General features: G+C 45.8%; 1 protein-coding gene and 1 pseudogene across 13 annotated transcripts in view; both read left to right on the top strand.

Annotated features, from left to right (window-relative positions):
- The window catches only part of MTSS1 (MTSS I-BAR domain containing 1), a 1,344,348-nt gene extending 1,335,887 nt beyond the window's left edge, over positions 1-8,461 (top strand). For all 13 annotated transcript variants that reach the window (XM_069621598.1, XM_069621599.1, XM_069621600.1 and 10 more), the window contains one exon: positions 5,532-8,461. In XM_069621598.1, coding sequence (XP_069477699.1) covers positions 5,532-6,232 — 701 coding nt within the window. In that variant the 3' untranslated portion in view covers positions 6,233-8,461. The remainder of the gene's footprint in view (positions 1-5,531) is intronic.
- A 3,816-nt stretch (positions 8,462-12,277) lies between these two features.
- Positions 12,278-13,324, top strand: LOC138497894 (GTP-binding nuclear protein Ran pseudogene; annotated as a pseudogene).
- Positions 13,325-21,510: the final 8,186 nt, after the last annotated feature.

The following is a 21,510-nucleotide window of genomic DNA, read 5'->3' as shown; positions in this document are numbered from 1 at the left end:
TGTCTCCCTTGGCTCAGCCGGGATGTAGACCCCCAAATAGGGGATGGCGCTCCTTTCCCATGTTATCGGGCACATCTTAGTCAACGGTTCTCGTTCTGCTGGGGTGAGGCCAATACCCAAGGCGGATGATTTATCGAAGTTTATGGTGAGGCCTGAGACTTCGCCATAGCTGGTGATTTCGCGTATCGCATGTTCGAGGGATGAGTGGGCCTCCAAAATCGTAAGCAAAATGTCATCCGCGTATAGGGCGAGTTTATGGTGTGTGGGGCCACTTTGTATGCCCTTGATTTGGTCATTCCGCCTAATTTTTTGTGCGAAGGGCTCCATGGTGAGTGCAAAGAGCAAGAGCGACAGTGGACAGCCTTGCCGGGTTCCGCATGATAAGGGGATTGGGGCCGAGTTGTGGCCGTTGATCCTCAGGCTTGTTTTAGGGCAATCATAGTTAGCTAGAACCATCGTTTGGAAAGCCGGTCCGAAGCCGAAGGCCCCTAGGGTGTGTCTCATAAACGTCCAATCCACCTTATCAAACGCCTTAGCTGCGTCGAGAGCCACCAAGACTAGTTTTTGGGAGTTCCGGGAGGCGAGGTCCACCAGGTTCAGGGTTCTCCGGATATTATCACCTGCTGTCCGGTGCAGGATAAAACCAGCCTGGTCGGGGTGGATGATCTTCGGCAAGATGCGATTCAAACGGGTTGCCAGAATTTTTTAATATATGTTCGCATCGATATTTAAGAGTGCGATTGGTCTGTAAGAAGTTATGCTTCTTGGGTCTTTTTCAGGTTTGGGTAGGAGGATGGTGGTTGATTCCTGCATCGATGGGGTCACCGCCCCCGTTTCCCTGAAGGAGTTGAATAGGGTAGTTGGATGGGGGGGGGTCAGTTGTGCTCTGAATAGCTTATAGAACCTGGTTGAGAAGCCATCCGGGCCGGGGGCCCGTGTTTTGAGTGATTTGATGGCCTCCTCAATTTCCTCCCCCGTGATGGGCTCCTCCAGTTAGTCTCTCGTTGGGTCGGAGAGCCGGGGCACTTCTGCCTGCTGCAGGTATTCCTTCTGTTGTGATAGGTTTCGTGGGGTTGCCTTCATGATTTGGGCCAAGTAATCTATTGCGAGGCGTTGCTTCTCGGGCTCTGAGTATAGTGTGACCCCGTTGGCGTCACGCAGGCCCATGATCGCGTTGATGCATCTCTGCTTGGCTAGTTTGGCCACCAGGAACTTGTTGGCCTTCGCCATTAGTTGGGCGGTTTGTTCCGCATAGTGGGCTTCCAGTTTTTTCCGTGCCGTACGGATGATCCGTTGTGTTTTGGGGGACCAGCCTTTCTCTTTATGGAGTGCCTCGGCCTCTTAATTCGTTCTGTAGGGCCGTCCAGGTCTGTCGTCTATCTCGATGGTAGGCCGCACCTTGGGCTATCAGGGAGCCCCTGATTACTGCCTTCATGGCATCCCAGTTGTTCGCTAATGAGGTGTCTGAGGCTGGGTTTTCCTTAAAGAAGTTACTTATTCCTGTTGCGATCTTGTCTCTGGTGGCCATGTCGTTGAAGATCGGGTCGTACAGCATCCATTTACGCGGGATGTTGGGGTTGGGGTTAGGGTTATGAACCCGGAGTTCCAGGAGTACTGGGACATGGTCGGAGATCGCTCTTGTGCCGATGGTGACCTTTTCGACTGAGGGGAACGTATGCGGGGAGATCAGTAACAAATCGATCCTTGAGAAGGTGCAATGGACAAAAGAGTAAAAGGAGAAATCTTTTTCGTCAGGATGAAACACCCGCCATGAGTCTATTATCTCCAGAGTCCTGAAGAATTGAAGGAGGCTGAGTGATTGGGCGAAGTCGCCTGGAGTCGGTGGGTGTGATCGGTCTTTGGTGGGTTCGGGAACCCTGTTGAAGTCCCCATGACAATTGTTTGGCCCTCCACAAAGCTAGCGAGAGATGTGCCCAAGGCGTCATAGAAGTGTGACTGTCCAGTGTTGGGAGCGTATACTGAGATAAGGGTATGCAAGTCTCCCATCAGGAGGCATTTAATCGCTGTAAATCGGCCTTCTGGACATATTTTCATTTCCAGAATCTGTGGGCTCAAGTCTTTCCTGAAGAGAATCGCCGTACCTCCTTTTTTACTTGTGCCAGAGGCGAAGAATTGGAGCGGGAATAGCCGGAATCGAAGGCGGGATACATCTGCCGGCAGCAGGTGGGTCTCTTGAAGCATAGCTATCGCTGCCTCTTCGTCGCAAAGTTTTAGTAGAATTGCCTTTCTCTTGTTGGGGGAGTTCAGGCCATTAACATTCTTGGAGAGGATCTGAAGTGACTGAAGGTCCTCTGAAGGCTCACTCTCCATTCCTTTGGTTAGGGGGGTCCTGGGGTGGAGGTTCAACTGCCATGTCTGTTAGGGGAACTCTTGGTATCATTCTGCACTTGAGGTTTTAACACAGAGCCCCAACGGGGGACCGCAACTTTAACAGGGAGGTAGACCGACATTGTCAGTACGGTCATACCTAAGGCCAACAGGGCCAACTGTCCCATCACGTATCGAGTACTGTGGGTTCCCAAGGAACAAGAGATGGAAAGTATCCTTGGGGTGGGTATGAACCATGGGTGTGGCCCGCCGCCACCGTGTTTAAAGTTGCAATTTAGGTGGTGGGTCCTGCTTCAAGCAGGGGTATCTGTGTCCCGGCTTACTTGCTGACGGAGCCTGGGACCATGGAAGCGTCCCCGTTCATCTTTCTGTTATTCCGCTGGGTCGACGACCAAGGCGTGCGTTGGGGTTTTGGAGAGGGAAGCGGTCCAGAGTCTTCGGTCCCCTCTGGGATTGGCGTGGAAGGATCTCGGGGTGAGATCGGGTGCAAGATTTTCTCAGCGTCTTCCAAGTGGCTGATTCGGCGTAGGGTGGCATTATATGTGAACTGGAGAGCTGTCGGAAACAGCCATCTGCACGAATCTGTTGCTCCTGGAGGAACAATGTCAGAGGCCAAAGTGCTCTTCTTTTCTGGAGAGTGAGTGGTGAGAAGTCCTGGTAGATTTGAAGTGGAGTGCTCTGGAAAGTGATCTCTTCTCCTTGGCGACTGATGGCTGATATTGCCTCTTTCGTCGTAAAGAAGTGGACCCTGGTAATCACATCTGGAGGGGGGGTCCGAATCTGTCCCACGGCGCGGGCGAAGTCTGTGGGTCCGGTCCAGTAGGAGCTGTGATTTGTCCAGATCCGGGAGTAAAGCCTCAAAGAAGCTTCCCACGTAATCCGCTAGCTTGTTGTCGGGGATAGAGGACGGGATGCCCCGAATGCGGAGGTTATTGCGACGAGCCCTATTTTCAAGGTCTTCATGTTTGAACTCCAGGATCTCGTATTTGTGATGCAGGGAATCGATAGATTTTTGCATTTCCCCCAGTGTGGTAGCGTGATCCTGGGAATGGTCCTCGATCTCTCCGAACCTCTGTTCGAGTTCTGTGACCCTCTGATCCGTTTGTTCAACTTTAGCAGTGAGTTCCGAGAGGCAGACGCAGAACTCAGATTTGATGTCCGCCATGAAGGCTATCAGGTCTCCTTTGGTGGCGAGAGCGCCCCTATCCTCTTGTGGCTTCTGTGGGGTCAGTTTAGGAGGATCCCGTTTCTTGGGTTTCTCTGGAGCCGTGAACATGGCGGTGATATCTGTGCCCTTGCTCACCTTCGTCTGCCTCGACATGCTGCTCGTGTCAGGCGGTCTTAATTAAGAGAGTAGCAGCGAGGCCCAGGACGGCGGGAGACTGCAGTTGGAGAGCTTCGCCCCCTCGGCCCCCGCTGTGGACTAGATCTGGGTGAGTGGGCAGGGGCGCCCCAGGAAACGTTGGTATGGGGAGAGGGTCTCCGTCGGGGATGATGCAAGATGGCAGTGGGGGTCCCGACTCGTTCTGCGTAGCGGGGGGAGGGGTGGAGGCCTGCTCTCTTGGTCCCTCCGGGTGTATGTAAGCCGTAGCCGCAGAGGCAGCAACCCGGAGTGTTCCGGGCCGCCTTGGTACGAATCGGATGATTCTGTTTTTAGTACCGCTCCCCCTCTCCAGCTCCTCGGTGTTCTAGGGTCCCGCTACCGCAGAGTGCGGCGTGTGCTGCTGGGTTCTGGATTGGCGGCCATCTTGGTTTCTTCGGTGGAAGACGGGGGAGAAGTTCAGTCGCTAAATTCTGGTAGAACGCCTCCTCGGTCGAAGGCTATGTTTAGCCAGGTTGTGCCATGTCGGTTCCGGTCGCTTTAGATGGCATTGGCGACGCAGAACCCTGCTTAGAACCGCCGGAATTCGGCGGCGGCGGGCATCCCACGGGCGGCCTCAGAGGAGCGACCACATCGATGGCGCTCCAAGCCACCCCCCGCGGATGCCATTTTTTAAATGTCTTGCATACCTGTGGTTCAGCCAAACAACTAGTCTCCATATTAGGGTGTCTCAATCTGCATCAACTCCTTCCTCCTCTTCAGCTCCCTTGAAGCCTCAAGTACTGAGACGAAGTCCATAGATTTTATTAGATTCCTAAAATTGTTGTTCAAGAACGTTCAATAGAGAAACCTCAAAGGGTTAGATGTTATAGGTGTGTTGTGAATGTTTGAAATGTGAATGGGGTTTTTGTCTAGATTTACGTAAAGGAAGGGGTTTCTGGTTTTTACAATAAGGGGGATTTATGGTATGACGGCAAGCTATCAAGAACATAGGTATTATAAGATCTTCAGGAGGAAGGGGAGAGTACTGCATGTCGTCAGATGGTCACCACCTCCCCCTGCTGCCGAAAGCGGTCTCCTCCCATGTGTCCTTCCTCGTATGCACACCCCCAGGGTCAGGATCAGATAGCAACTGCCGGCCACATGGGAGGACACTGCTGGGGAACGAGTGATGACTCCACTATATTCAGCACACCTGGTAAGAAGGGGTTGTCCGGTTAGCCTGTGGAGTTAACTGCAACAAGTGATGGAGGTGCAAGTCTCCTTAGCTGAAAAGTGGTATCTGTATAAAGTTGAATAACGTACAGATCCATCAATCATCTCATCACCCTGCCTAACCAGAGAGACTTTTCTTTCCATAAAACGGAACAGAAGCTGCAGATGGCTACTAATATTTGTCTATACCAGTCCTTCACCAATGAGCAAAAACAATGGCATAAAGAGAATGATACTCCTTCACTCAGTTGTAACTGGGTAAAGGGCCAACCCCTAAGGCAGTGGCATCCAAATGTGTGTGTATGTAATATAATGTGGTTACCGCTTACATGTTCTTTTGTATACATTGAATTGTCTGATTTGATTTCTGTACCCAAACATTTGCAAATAGAGAAAACTATCCCTTTGCCTAGCCCTGTTGCAAGATTAGGCTGTAAATTACATCTTTCAGTCCTGTATTGCATTCACTAAGGCCTTCCAATAAACTGATTCCTAATAAGCAATGCAGGCCACAATCACAATATTTAGCAGTGTAAAACTAATACCGTAACCCTTTTTTGTATGCATATCCAGCCAAGAATGAGAATTGTTGCTGAACTTTTCAAGTCCAATCAGCTATTTATTGCCAATACATTTTTGTCTTCAGTTTCAGATTATGATTACTTCTCAGTCAGTGGTGACCAAGAGGCAGAGCAGCAAGAATTTGACAAATCCTCCACCATTCCTAGAAACAGCGATATCAGTCAGTCCTACCGCAGACTGTTCCAAGCAAAGCGCCCAGCCTCGACAGCAGGTCTGCCAATCACTCTGGGACCGGTGATGGTCACCCCTGGTGTGGCAACCATCAGAAGGACCCCATCCACCAAGCCGACAGTAAGGCGAGGTACCATTGGGTCAGGGCCCATTCCAATCAAGACACCAGTAATTCCTGTTAAAACGCCAACTGTACCAGATATTCCTGGGGTGTTGCCCCTCACACTAAGTGGGGGCGAAGAGTGTGCAGATCAAAGCTCAGACTCTCCATCAACCGGTGAGATAACACCAGGGGCCAGTGGCCTACCATCCTCATTATGGAGTGGGCAGGCATCCATCAATCCTCCACTAACTGGTCCGCAGGCCAGTATTTCAGAGGAGCAGAGACAAGATGCCCCTGAAAATGATGGGGATGACGATGAAGAGGAAAGCGCAGACACAGATGCGCCTCAGGGCCAAATGGAGCCTGAGCTGAGCTCGGAGCAGGCAGCAGGAGACGCACTGGAAGGGGGAGATATGCTGAACGCCATCCGCCGTGGAGTTAAACTGAAGAAGACCATGACCAATGATCGGTCTGCACCACGTTTCTCCTAAACGTATCCGAATACTTCCCAAGTATTATTAGTGGAAAATGAACAGCATTATCAAACATCTGGTTTTTTAAATGTCCATTCCAATCTATAATCCTATGTTTATAGAAATCGCAATGTAGACAGATGTTTTGAAAGCTCAGTTGACAAGCTAAGGGAAGAAGCATTGACTATTAACACTAACATAATCTCAGATCTTTTAATTTGTAAATATTCCGTTTTTTCCTGCATATTTTACAAGTAATTTTTCCTTTTCAGTTTTCGAAAGGTGCCAAATTCCATTTGACTTTTGTATTAATATTTGTAAAGATTTAAAAGCTTGAACACTAACAAAAACAAAAGAGCAAAGTGGTTTTGTCTTGGAACAAGACCAACATTTTGGCTTTACAGCAATCGCTTGTAGGGCACCAGGTGGTAAGTGCAGTTTTAAAAATACAATTCAAGACTTTAACTTTCATGTATAAATGAACTGGATAAATAGAAAATACTTTTTTTAATTATTTTTTTGTTGCAAAGGTTACAACTGATAGATATTAAAAGCAATATATATACATATATATAGTTTAAAGAAAGGAATGTGGAATCATTGAGGCATATAGGGGAGGGGGCTGATGGAAATCAGTGTAAAAACTGCTGTATCACACAGGTAGAACTAGTAAGAGTTACTACAAGTACTTTTCATGGCTAATGCGTCCGGAGACGCCATGCCGGATTGCAGTTTGTTTTCATTGGGTATTTAGCAAAGGCTTTTGTCTTCTTCTCGCTACATTTCCACTTTGCGATATCCGTTCATTCGCATGCAGCTTTTGTTGTGTAGGCTTATACTGTTTTTTTTCCGTTGTGTGTTAACTGTTAACTTTTGCCATGAAAACAATCCTGTCTGGGAATTTAAAAAAAAGAAAAGGCGCGACCATTACAAAAAAAAAATAGAAAAATGTGAAGACGTATTGCGAATGATTGCAGGGAGTTCATAGAGCTTATCCAATAGTGTTTACCTGTGTGCCCAGCAGGCTGGGCACATGAAAAAGCCCACTTATTTTTAAAGATTATTGGACAGTGTGCAACAACTTAAAATATTTTAGTACATTACATTACGCTTATTTTCTTTAAGCTTCAGGGGCTTGTTTTTCTTAATTGAAAGGAAATCGGCTTTTGGCCTTGTGCGTTTACTGAAAATGGAGAAGTAAGAAAGAGATTTGGATGGGATTATAACTTTCGAAAACGAACAGCACATTTTTGGGTAAAGATTATAGCCTTGCTAGTTGCTAAGCTGAGGATTGTTAAGTAGGGGTCTTTTAAATATTCTCTTTCGTATTCTAGGCAATATATTTTTTAAATATTGACTTGAGTATTGCAGAAGATGTTTCTTTTTCTAATTGGGAGAAAAACATTGTTTTGATATCAGTCTCCATATAACTTGATTCGCGTGCATGAGGACAATTCAGTCGGGCATGTGGCAATTCCTGCGAAACATAGCAATCACCAAATACAGACTGAAGGAGTTACTTTCTACAGAAATATTCCTGCAAGCCCGTTAATGCTTTTTGCTTTATCCACCACCACGACAGATGTAATAATTAAACATTATGTATAGATAGTGTTTCTTCAGAAAAGGTACACTGCTGTGACTTGATGTAAACCTTTGTTGTGGCGTCAACGAAGAGCATGATTATTAAACACTCAACCCAGTTTGATTTGAAAAACAAGCTCCTTCTTACAGAACATATGAAAAAGTAGTGCCTATGATGTGGCCACAAAAGTGGCCTAGACACTGCACAAATGAGGCCATGACTCCTTTTTCTTTCAAGAAAATCTGTTCTTCAAGATGAGACTTCAGTAGATCTAAAGTGGTATGTATACCTTTAAATAAATAGATGTGACGGTACCCTGGTGCAGCTTTTCACTTGTTTAGTTATTAAACGTATAGTATATTCTCCGTAAATTTGATATACAATGTTGCCAAAATCAGTGTAGAAAGGATGTGACAAAACACTTTGGATAGTTCTGTTTGTGTTTTTGCATATTGTAAAAGCAGTGTCACAGCTGAAAAATAATGAAAAAACCCTGTTTCTAATGGTAAGTTATTGTGGTTTAGTTGTTAGTTTGTATTGAGAGTTGACCTCTCCCTGTGAAGATTTTGTTCTAACCTGATATAATTAACAATTGCTGTAATCGTGTCTGCCTCTACATTGTAATGACTGCTTCAGCCTACATAAAAAAAATCTCAAATGTGTTTGCGTCTGTGTTTTCCTTGCCCGTAAGCAAACAGCAGGTCATTGGATAAATGTATTGTCTTGCATGTATAACTATGCAGATGAAATGGCAAAACAGAGGTAAGTTATCTTTACCAGTGATCGGGGGTGGGAGGTTACATGTTTTCCTAACTCGCAATACATTGTGTCCATCTCAACATTCATCATTAGGTGTCCGAAATAAACAAGGCAGGTGTCTCAAACGATGAACATCAGCCGGATTGTGACCCTCACAGGCCATTCCCATGTTTCCTGAGTGGGTAAATACCAAAAGGAAGGCTCACACCCAAAGAGGATAGTGGGGGAGTAAATAATTCAGCAGGTTGCCAACTCCATGGCTGCAAAATAAAGGCAGATTAGCAATTTATTCAATTTAGGTATGCCAACTCCATTGCTGCAAAATAAAGGCAGATTAGCAATTCATTCAATTTAGGAATGCAATGTGTAATAACAATAAAGTTTGACATGCAAGTACTTGTACATGGCTGCCACAAGCTCTCCTAAACATGGGAACCTGGCAGCAGGCCTCGGTCTTGCAAACCTGTAGGTAAGACATTTCAGAACCCACACAAGTAGGGCACTTGGATGAGAAAGCAGCTCACAGGAGAGGCCAGTAGGGGAGCCAAGGGAGATCCAAGCACAATATACATGAGGCTCATGGTCTAATCCTACACCTCTAGGGTTCAATGAAACCTCACCTTATATAGCATTTGTTCCCCTATCAATGGCATTTGATAGTCAACCGATCTGAATTGTGGCAAAAACTGCAGTCTTGGAGTCTACCAGGTTCCATTTTAGAACTACTGATTAGTCTGCATTCTAACTCATCACTACCAATTTGACTGGAGGCCTCTGGTCTAATATCCTCTAAGTTCAGGATTTATGATGGTCTACACCAAGGCTGTGTCTTGGCGCCAGCCTTATTTCATTTATGCATATCAGATCTGGATATTTTCTCAAGCAAGGCAAACTCTCACCCGCCCACATTGGGCATGATCTGTATACAATTGTGTCTTACTCGGATGACTTGGTCCTCCTTTTGGGTTGCAGCAAACATTGTGTGCACTACAAGACTATATGGCATCAAATAGCTTACCTATTAACACATTAGGACTAAAATGTTAAGGATTTTGAACATGCACTTCCTTCATTACTATATGGGGCCGAATCTTTCCCTACTAAGTAGGGTCTTAGTTGGCAGAGGCTAGAGGGAATGTTCTGGTGGATAATACTGCCCGAACCCAAGGGTGTCCTCTGTTATGTACAAACTTGGGCTCACATCTTTTGAGGCAATAATCAAATGGCATAAACTTTGTTTCATAAGCTATTGGTGTGCCCCCACCCCTGCCCCAGCTCGTTATTTCCCGCTGTGAGTCTGTTACTTGAGCAACAGACTTCTAAAATCTTTTCGACATGGGTAAATGCCTATGATGAGATACTAAATGAAGTTTATATGTCAGTGAAAGACTGAGAAATAATCCTCTGATGATTAGGAAAGCTATCTGGAACTAAGGTTAGTGCTGTACAAGAGATTCTTTGATGTTACAAGACATTTTGGGATTTGGGCTCTGGAAAATTAAATTCTAGGATATTAATCTAAATAAATGTCTGGTCCAATGAATTGTAAACTGTGAAATCAAGAGGAGAGAAATTAGACTCTAGAGCGTTCATTTATAGAATGTCATGTACTACACAATCTTAGATTCTCCACCTTTGGCTACATGTCCATGATGATTTGTTTTAAAGCTACGAGCAGGATGATGGCAGTCAAAAGGAGCAGCCAGGCTAATACAAGTCTAGGAAAGCCTTTATACAGATGCATTTGGTGAACAAAGAGACAGCCTGGGCTATTTATTATTCTTATATATGTTGTCCTAACCCTGAGGTGATACTATAAAATCATACAATAGAAAATGTACAAGCACAATTACACACACACTAAGTCAAAGCAGTAAGCAATTAAAGAGAATAAAATGGTGAACATTGAAGCGAATCACTGAACATAGGAACTGAGTTGAAGGAGATGGCCATCTCAAGGAAAATGATGGGTTTAAAGGGCTTTCCAAAGAGTGAACAGGGTTTGGGGTAAACTGACGGAAGGAGACAAGGTAATCCAGGCACATTCAACATTTTAGGAAGAATAACGAGCATGTTTCATGCAGTCAATCAACAATCTTAAAATGTCCATGCTTGAGTCCAATTTGTCTGTCCAGATTTATGAAGTTTAGTTGATGGTTAAGCCAGCTAACCCAAAACCATAGTGAGGAGAAATTAAAATGGGGGTGATATGCTGAAATGTTTGTGTGCTGGAGCTCAAACAGGCCACAGAATGTAATACAGTCCTCGAGGAGAGAGTGGGAAAGCAGGGGCCTGCATAATGATATTACCACCATCCAGAAGAGACTAAACAAGAGCCTAAAGAGGAGGTGGAATGGGCTTGATCTTCTGAAATGTAGTTAACGGGAAAGAAAACAGGATTGGGGTTGGTGAAAAATATGAGTTTGAAATTTAGATTTTAGTTGAGAGTTGAACTGAAGGATTTTACAGAGCATGAGGGTTGTGGTGATGACATGCAGATAGATGGTGAAAGCCACTTTTGAAAATGTGCAACAGAAGAAGCCATAAGAAACTATCTTGGAGGGATTACTTTTTAAGGATAGTAAGACTATCCTTTACTCAAAGGCACTGAGCTTGTCCTACAGGTGGGAGACATCTGCTGAAGCAATACCGCAAGATAGACCTGGGTATTGTCAGCATACTGGTGCACCTTGAGGCCCGACTGTAGATTAGATAGCCCCGAGGTTCCACGTGGATGTTAAACATGGGATATAGGATGGACCCCTGATGAACACTAGTCCACAATGGCAAGGGGGCTTGCCCTGGCCAAGCCCACCTGCACAAACTGCGGTCAAGTTGCAGAAAGGAGGAGAACAAGACCAGGATAGACCCAGCCAAGCCCATACAGAAACATAAGATGTTAAGGCCTGTGGAATACTGTATTAAAAGGCTGGTGAGGGATCAATGAGAACAAGTAAGCAGGTTCCACTAGTGTCAAGCATACGCAGATCCTTACTATGGCAGCCTCATTATTTCACTTAAGGAAGGGGGCCAGATTGATAGTCCCACAGCATGCAGCGATAACTGCTAGGCATGCTGAGCTGTGCTACATGCTTTTCCAAGACTTTACCTAAAAAGGTAGCAAGGTGATTGGTTGGTAATTGGTTTTGTCCAGTGGGTGGATGCCAGAGGGAGCATCTGGACTTTTTCTTAGGGAATGGGGGAAAGTGCTTTGACCAAGGGAAGCATTCGTCGACAAAATAAACGGAAAAATAAACTGTGTCTGTAATGGAATTAAAATGGTATGCAAGAAAAGAGTTGATTTCTTTAAAGAAAGCAAGTAGCAAAAACGGGAGAGAGAAATTAGTGGGGATGTGCCCCGAAGTGGGACCATTCTAGAGAGAATAGGAAAGGTACAGTGTATGGCATGCAGAACTTTACAGGTATTCACAGATTGACAATATTCAATTTCATATATTAAATACGAGTTACAAGAAATACCCTCGATAGACGGAAAAGATACACAAGGAACAGGAAAATGGTCAATGCAGTGCTTAATAACTTTAAAAGGTTCTTGTGGTCAATAAAGAGCAGAAGCACTTCCACTTCATCCAAATCAGAAGCTAGTGTTTCAGGTATATATTTGTGTTTCAGTATAGAGGGTTTGGGCATAGGAAGAATGAAGGAGTAACGGCAAAGTTGGGCTATTTGAATCGCGCTTCTGCCATTTTGCAGCCGCTCCGACTCTTATGGAAGATCTCCGTACACCATGGCTTCCCAGGGAGACCCGCAGGTCCAGTTCAAGCTCGTTTTAGTTGGAGATGGAGGCACTGGCAAAACGACCTTCGTGAAACGCCACTTGACTGGTGAATTTGAGAAGAAATATGTTGCAACCTTGGGCGTAGAAGTACATCCTCTGGTTTTCCACACTAACCGAGGGCCCATCAAATTCAATTTGTGGGACACTGCTGGGCAGGAGAAGTTCGGGGGTCTTCGAGATGGCCACTACATACAAGCTCAGTGTGCCATAATCATGTTTGACGTCACATCAAGAGTCACATATAAGAATGTCCCCAACTGGCATCGAGATCTCGTGCGAGTCTGTGAAAACATCCCCATTGTGCTGTGTGGCAACAAAGTGGATATTAAAGACAGGAAGGTGAAGGCGAAATCCATAGTCTTCCACAGGAAGAAGAATCTCCAGTACTACGATATTTCTGCCAAGAGTAACTACAACTTTGAAAAACCCTTCCTGTGGCTTGCAAGAAAGCTAATTGGTGATCCCAACTTGGAGTTTGTAGCAATGCATGCCCTCGCACCTCCTGAAGTTGTTATGGACCCAGCATTGGCAGCACAGTATGAACCAGATTTACAGATTGCCCAAACCACTGCACTGCCAGATGAAGACGACTATCTGTGAGGGAGTGCTGCTGGAGCCCAGCGTCAGAAGTCTAGTTTTATAGGCAACTGTCCTGTGATGTCGATGGTGCAGCGTGTTTGCCACTTTATTATCTAGCTGAGCAGAACATGTGCTTAATCTTTGCGATGCTGAAGGAGATGAATGGGCTTCGGAGTGAATGTGGCAGTAAAATTAATTCCTTCATATTTTGGACCTGCGTATTTAGCTGTTTTGGACTGCAATTACTTTACCCCTCAAGTTTCAAATCTAATTTAAAGACTGCTACAGTCACATCACTTCAGTGGTGAACCCTGTTTGTTACTGTCATTCCCGTTCCTTTTTTCGTTTAGACCATAATAAAGTTGTATTTCAGATACCAAAAAAAAAAGGATAAATTGGAAGAGGGGGTGATGGGGGAAGAGGAAATGATTTTAAAGTCCATTGAAGTGAGGACTGAGGAGAGAAGGATGAGGTCTAGCAGTGTCTCATCATGCATGGGTAGGTTTTGAAGAGTGGCCTTGAATTGGAGAAAGTCCAAAGGGTCCAGTTTGGGACAGTGGAGTTGTTCTGCATATTGAGATCCCCCCATAAAGACAATATCGACCTCCAAGGGCAATGAATCAATGAGGTCAGAGTTGAGAAAGAAGGAGGTGAGTGGGCCATGGGGGCGGTCAAATGAGAGGATAGTGAAGGAGCAAGTAGGTGGCCAGACCTATGCTTAGAGGAAGAGAGACCAATGCCATATGTTTGAAGAATGCACAGATGGGATGGTCTTTCTGATTCACCTAGTCAGGCTAGTTGAGACTAAGAAGATGGCAATGTTAGTGTCATCAGAGCAGATCTAGATTTCAGTGGAGGCCATGACTGCAAAGTTAGGGTAATGAGTCAAAGTAGTCAGTGATGAGAGAGGACGTATTGCAGAGATAATGAGTATTTCAGAGCAGAAGATTGGGGGTTGAAGGGGGATGCAGGAGGTGATTAAGAGGAGAGTCGGGCAGCTAGTGGGAGTGACTGTGGTGCTGCGTGTGATCAGGGTCGGATTGGCCCGTCGGCCAATCGGCCCGTGGCCGGTATGAAATCATGATGAGGCGGTGGGGGCCGGTTCCTGAAGCCCCTGCCTGGGCCGGTGTGGGCTTCAGTAACCGGCCCCCAGTGCCTCGCCGACGGACGCAGATCCTTTGCGGCCTGCCAGCCCTCCGCAGGATGGAGAGAATGGTAACACCAAAGTGCTACCTTTCTTTTATGAATGCGGGGCTGGCGGCATTTGGCCGCGACACCATGGCGCCATCAGCAGTCAGTGATGCAAATCACTGGGAGTGACAGGGCTGGGCGAGGCTGGGCTGCCCCTCCCTCCCAGTGATTTGTATTAGCCCCTCTGAGCTGCTCTCCGCCGCTGAGTCTGCAAAGGACGCTCCAGGCCCCAGCCAAACCGCAGTAGGTACATTTTGTTATCATAAATGTAGTACACTTGAAATAAAACAGTAGGGGTGCGGGTGCGTGTGTGCATTAACACCACTGACTGCTGCTTTAGTCTGCAGCACCCTACGCATACACACGAGACGGAATGTATGGTTCCTAAAAGTTGGGAATTATGGGATGGGGTGGAGGGTATGCAATATTTCTGAGTTGGGATGCCCGGTGGATTTGTCTATGATGCGATTAGAAGTGCAAGGCACACATGGCTCAGACGAGAGGCTGCGTGGGCATTCGCTGTCACAAGTGTCAGAACTGCTCGGCCTGTAGAACCCCTGCCCCGAGCATGGGAGGGCCAGGGTCGTAAAACTCCAAACGCCATAATATGAGTGTGAGGGCGAGAAGACTGGCCCCCGTCGCCTGACCTTTGTGTGTGAGTGAGCGAGGAGAGCACCGGCACGCGACCAACGGTGTGGAATAAACAGGGACACCGAGGATGCTCGCATGTTTGCCTCGCGGCCCCAGAAACAAAGAGCGAGGGGATGAAGCCCGAGCTGCGGGTCTAATCATGATGCACACATAACGAAACAGAAATCCCAGCAAAGATTGCCAAAATACAAGCCAACTATCTGCTCTGAACGAAGAAGCACCCATGTGTAATCTCAGATTTCTAGACAACAAACATCCCTTTACATAGCTCTCAACGCTTTTGTCACCCGCCTTGTAAACAGTTGACTCACCCGCCAAGTCTCCTTCACGCCCATTTGTTTCAATGGGCCTCTCACCCGCCAAAAATAAAATTGGGTGTTTTCACCCGCCTTTGCGACACAAATGGTTGAGAGCTATGCCTTTATTTCGTGTTTTATGCAATGCCTCGTGGGAAGGATCGGGGGCTATCAGCTTCTTGGGCCAAAATACGACACAGAAATAAACGTATTATATCAAGCAACGCATTCAATAACTGAAAAAAAAAACATAATGGCCCAGCATTAAAATTAAGGCACGGTAAAAGGAACCGAAATATTAGAGTGTCTGAAAGCGCATTTTAATGTAATAATGTCTCCATATTCCTGCAGTCCTCGGTGGGCCCAGAAGGGTGCTTCGAGGTGCTGTATTGTGTGTGGGCTTTGGGTGTTTCTTGGCCATTAAACCGCAGCAATAAAACTACTCTACTTGATCGGGTGTGGCCGGTGCGGAATATCAGACGGGGACATGCCTGGCACTGGGCCACCATGGGCTACAACATGTGTTTATTGGGGTTATGTGAATGAGTGAACTGTTGCAAGAGTGGCGCTGCGTTATCAGGGGGGGGGGGCAGCGTGCGCATTGCCTGGGTAATAGCAGAGGCAGAGGGAGAAATACACCCATTTCTGCATCAAGCCGTTTATTAGTGGCAGAGACAGTCCTTCGTCAAGGAAAGAGATCACATCAGAGAGGCACTAGCAAGGGAGGCGGTTTACTTGTCACAGTCAAGGGTTAAAGGGCACCCACCACACCACTATACTAGGAAAAGGGAAAGCTTGTCCCGGGGCCCACGAAGAGGCACGCACCATCCACGGGGAATACATTCCGAGTAGCAAAAAACAAAACATGTTTAGGACGAGGTGTATACGCCGATGACACTGAAAGGGTTAACAAAGTGAATGGACCAAGATGCACCCTTCCGTGTATCAGAAGGGTGCATCGCGGCACAGCGGTTACACGGCATATAGCGCCTCGCTAACGGGAAAGGTCGCTGTACCCGCTAGACAGCAGCACCCAGTCAAGAGTAACAAGAAACACGGAGAACGAGGCCTTATCCAGGCCAATGGTGATTCACCGGGGAGAAAATAGAGAGGCATACGCGAAAGGGTGGGGTGTTTATATTGGGAAGACTCGGCAGCAGGTTAAGTAGCAGAGTTTTGTAGGGCCTTAAATCCAGGAAAAGGGGACTTTATCAGCCATCATAAAGAGCCTCCTCTGTGAAATCAAAGGTAGACGGGAATCCATCCTTGGAAGACCATACAGCAGAATGGAAGCATGTGCTACGTTTTCAGGCAATTCATTGGTCGGCGATTCTTGGGGCCCATTCGTATCTATGGGTACCCAGAGCGAGGACTGATAATGCTTTCAGGCGTCTCAACCCCAGCCCAGCTCGAACAGCTGCTCTGACACAGACCGGCACCTCACTGCGCCTGGGGCCTCACGCTGCACCTCCACCATAAGGCCTAGGCAGGCGCAAACACGCCTGCAAGGGAATCCCTCCCAGGGGCCCCGGGGAAGGGGTGTGCCTTAGCAGTTGGGGCTCAAAGGCTTCATTTGGGTCAAGACTGTAATTGGCATACAGCTAATCCACGCCTGAAAGGGCTCAGCCGAAATGAAATAAAAAACAATCGAAGGGAATACTAAACCAGCGGAATTCCAAGTGGTTCAAATGCGCTCGCTCGATCAATTCCATCAGCAATTTTTGGTATCCTCTTGTAATATGTTAATGGCAGCATATCAAGACCCACTTGCACCTCCTGTTTTCACAACTCTCAGAACATGAGACTTGAGCCAAGCTCAAACCACATACTACCACCCACTGCAGACAGCAACTTTACCCCATTACTGTCTTCACCGCAAGACACCCAGTTTGATCTCGGATGAGGCTCACAGGCTCCTTGTCTGCTGCTTACAATTACAACATGGTCTCGAGCTTGACTAGGTCACTTAAAATGACTATCAGAATTCTAACTTGGTGCTATTGTAGAGTGTACACAAGTAACATAATGCATGTACATCAGGGTCGGATTGGCCCATCTGCCACTTGGTCCGTGGCCGGGCCGAAATCATGTGTAGCACCTGCAACAGCATAATTCATCAAAGCAAGGTAACAGATGTTACCTTGCTTTGATGATGGATTTGCATAAATTATGATGCATGCCTCATTCACATGCTGCTGCAGCATGCAACCATCTTTGCACCAGGCCTGCAGATGCACTTAACTGGTATCCACTACAGAGTAATTGCTCATTCTACTATAGCTGATATGATAGCTCAGTGGATTGAGCACTCGCTGCTGCAATGTGTGTGTGATCTGCCGGTTCGAATCCCAGCAAGGCGTCGATAAGAGTACCAACACAGGTTGGGTGATATTGTGTGCATATTTGTTCTATAAAAAAGAGCTTAAGCGTAAGTGCTATACAATAACATATCATTTGGCCTTGGACGTCTGCTTGCATTCACAGTAATTTGACAATATGGATCTATGCACACAAATATTAACGATACATATGGTGACCCATTCTTGTCTGAGATGTATATCACATTAGTGAAATCATAACCATATTTTTCGTAGTGTACTTAGGAACAATGCTATTTGATGCCACTTCCTGTTTTGTCAAGGGGTGAAAGTTTGTGTTTCATTGCTTCCCGGGATGTCACTTTCAGGTGGGGTCAAATGACATCACTTCCGGTGATGTCATCAGAGGTCAAGGGTCGTGAGGCGAGGGGTGGGCCACTTTTTTGAGGCGAGGGGTGGGCCACTTTTTCTTGGGTGTCCGGGCCCATTTCTTGTCCCAGTCCGACCCTGCTTGTGATGGAAATGCTACGATGGAAAGCGAGTTGTTCGTTCAGTGATGCTGCAGGCGGTGAGGATACACACGACAATTACATTATTCTTCAATTGCTAGGGACCCGGCAGCCCCTGACTCACTGCAGCTCAGTCCCCAACTGACACTCCCATCCCATCGAACATTTATTCACATTGCTCACTCAAAATTCTCAAAGCTCACTGCACACATTAACGTTCTATCAATGAGGCATGATGGCCAGCAGAACAGGATACAACACCATGTGAAGAGCAGGAACTGGTAGAGAGCGCTATGAGGCAAGCTAGTTTGGGATAATACCGGGGTGTGCATATAACCCTCATGAGAAGGGGACAGAGTGTTGCGAGTAGGAGGGTTCAGATTTGGAAAGTGCATGGTAAAGGGAGGATGGGGTTAATGCGGGTCAAGTGGGCTAAGCCAGTAGCAAGCAACACACTTAAATAAAACCTGTAGTAAACACACTTGCAAATCTGGACAATTACTACTTGGCATAAGGGAAAGCGTACTAATTGTCCAGGAAAAAAAACAATAGTTTAGCTTCGTTATTTTATTTTTGCATTTTTAAAGCGCTCACACAGCACGCGTGTATCAAGGCGCTGTTACAGGAATTTTGTTTTAAGTTGCGTAGTTTTTTTTCTCATTTGCGTATTTATAACGCACTTAAATACCCAGAGGTTTCTAAGCGCGGACCCGGGTATTGAACCTGTTGCTTCATGTCGTCTTGCTTCCAAGGCGAGCACCTTGTCGCTGAGCTATCCTCCCGGGATATTAGTGTGGGGCCACACGTTCCACTCGACTGAGGCCAGACTTGCTGTTCAAGATTGACTCTACCACATCAACAATAATCCCAAGGTTAGCAATGCAACCTAAATTCCATTAAAGAAACACTTTATCAAACAGGTGGGTGTTTAATGGAAATAAAACATCTATAGAACCCATATTAATAATGCAATAGCTATTTACTTATTTCGTTAAATAAAGAATCTGTAAATAATATACATATAATTGCAACTTACATTTAAATAGAAAAATGACATCCTTAAATCCAGAAAACCTGCCTTATTTTCAGAAAATCGTAAATTGCATGTAAGGGACCACCAACGCACGTATGTGGTGTGTGGAAGCATGCATGCAATTCTAAATGTCCTTGAGGCAGAGTGGACAACTAAAGAGTAAAAGTGAGTCGAACTTGCTTTTACTCTTTACATTTTCACGGGAACGAGAGGAAAAATGAAACACTGGCTGCAAATGCAGCTTTGCAGACGTCGTATACAATGGATTCCTATGAGATCGACCTGGTCTTGACCAGGTGTAAAACCGAGGCAGCTTCAATGGGAATCCAGTAGTTGTTTGCCCGTACAACGAAGCACACTCGCGAGACAGAACGGTGTTCATGGAGGGGATCTTATCTCCGCTGAATGCCCCTCCTCCGTCTCGTCACTGCTGTAAAATGAGGCAGCGCGTAACATGGAGGCGTAAAAGCATTATGCCTCAGTTTTACGACTTCATTAAATCACAGCCTCATTTAAAATCAGGCTGACCGACCGATGCATGTTATGTTATACTGAGTGAAACTTAAACAGTGTTTATATAAAACAAATTGCATGTAAACACAAAAAAAGTATATAAATAATTAATCCATAAAGATTAATTAAAAAAAGTACTATTTGTTGAGTCAGTTTACAACTGATTTTGACTTAATGCATTCAATAAATCCATTCTATAGGCTCAGATTAATTAGCAAGAAATGTTTCAGCCTGTCTGTGGAATTTCCTCATCAGGGGCATGTTGATGATGAGGCCACTCAAAGAACAAGAGGTGCTCATGTCCTAACCCGGAACATAATTTGTGAACGTTAGCCTGACGATTCACTAGGATTTAGTAAGTAGATTTGCTGAAGGGTAGCACGTATTGCCTTAACTTCCCCTCCTGCCTCCCTAATCGAGCAAAATCAGTACATTTGAAGGCATGACTCTAAAGAGATTGACATAATCCTTTAAACTGCCTCTGCACAACATGATCTATTGGACCGCATATGTTCTTCCCCACTCAGTCCATTTAGATAAAATTCACATGATGCTAAAGAATCGACTAAGGAGTTTCCATGCTCATGCGGTAGAGGGATGGTGTAGTAAACCTAGTGAAACAGTTTATGTGCAATCGTGCCCTGGAGCGAAATCCAATCCTTCCTCTCAACAAATCTGAATGGGTATGTCACAGAGGGCAGGGTCAAATGCAGTGATCCGCAAATGCTGACAACCTAGTCTATAATATTCACCTGCTGGCACAAGTGAGCCAACAGTGTGCATCCTGATGTATGCTGGCACGACTCGGATGCCCCTTCACCAATATGGTGGACCTGGGAGCCAGCACCCTGAGCACATGGATCATATGCAAGACTGGACATTTGCATTGCCTAAACAGAGAAGTGATACTCGTGGAAGGTATGGCCAAAACATGTCCCAAACTTCCACGACCTACACTAAGCCCAATGACCTCTATTTCTGAAACCAGCGTGTAGTTTAAGGGGGAGGTAACATGTTGGCAGACTACAAAGTATGCTTACTTTGCTGCAGCCTCACCACAGATCAGACTCGGAGCTTGCAAGGCTGAAGACAAATATTGTGGCTTATAGGCCTCCTAAATAAACATGGTCTTAAACTGGCGCTCAATCAAAGAAAGAATAAAGTTGAAAAAACAAAGCGAGGAAACGTTTGAGAAAGTGAGCACAATAGTAAAAATGATTAGTAGTAGAGGGTAAGGTAGTTGCAGAGGTACAGTGGGGACTACCCCTTGCTTTAATATTAAATGGAAGCATTTAAAAAAAAAAAAGTCCAGAAGGACAAAAGGTTTTGGGGGCGGAAATGTCAGCAGGATAGAAGTGGAACAATGCAGAGTGCCCCTGTTAGATAACGTTGGGCAATATATTCATGACAAAGGGTGGGGAACATGAATTTGAGAATATGAGGTAGAATAGGACAGGTTGATATCACGAGGGCAGCACAGGGAAAATCACTTCAATCATAACATTAAGAAATGGAATAAATATTTTCAAACTTACATTTTAGAACACAAGTGTATAGCAAATAAGCAATGCAAAGTGTACAAAAAGGTGCATTATCAAACTTGCATTTTGAGATTGTATTTTCAAACTACGCTTTCAAATCTTTTTTTTTTAAAAGCGAAAGAGCTGTAAGTAACTCAAGCCACCCAAATGAGCTTCAAATTAAAGGTGTGACCAAAAAAACCCTGCTCTATATTCTCTGTACTGATCCATGATGGAAATGCCTTTAAATTGGGGGCCTAGCATTCTGGTATTGACCCTGGCTACCTAGCAGCAGAGGCGTAGCCAGGACTGTAACAAGTGGGTCCTGAAGCTAATGTAGCCCGCAGGGGGGAGGTGGGTGGTTTGTTCTGCCACCGGCCGAATGATGTACAGATCGAGTGTGGGTAAGGAGCCCAAACCACCCAAAGGGATTTCAGGGGGTTTCTCGTGGGGCCTAAATGAGCCGTTATGTGGGAATGAAACATCTTTTAAAATCCATGAACATCACTTTGATAGTGAAGTTCATGAAAAAAAGAAAATACT

The sequence above is a fragment of the Ambystoma mexicanum genome, chromosome 5q (assembly GCF_040938575.1).
Source record: "Ambystoma mexicanum isolate Mex_15411 chromosome 5q, UKY_AmexF1_1, whole genome shotgun sequence".
Taxonomy (NCBI): Eukaryota; Metazoa; Chordata; class Amphibia; order Caudata; family Ambystomatidae; genus Ambystoma; species Ambystoma mexicanum.
The sequence above is the reverse complement of the archived record's forward strand: the minus strand, read 5'-3'. Positions and strand labels throughout refer to the sequence as shown.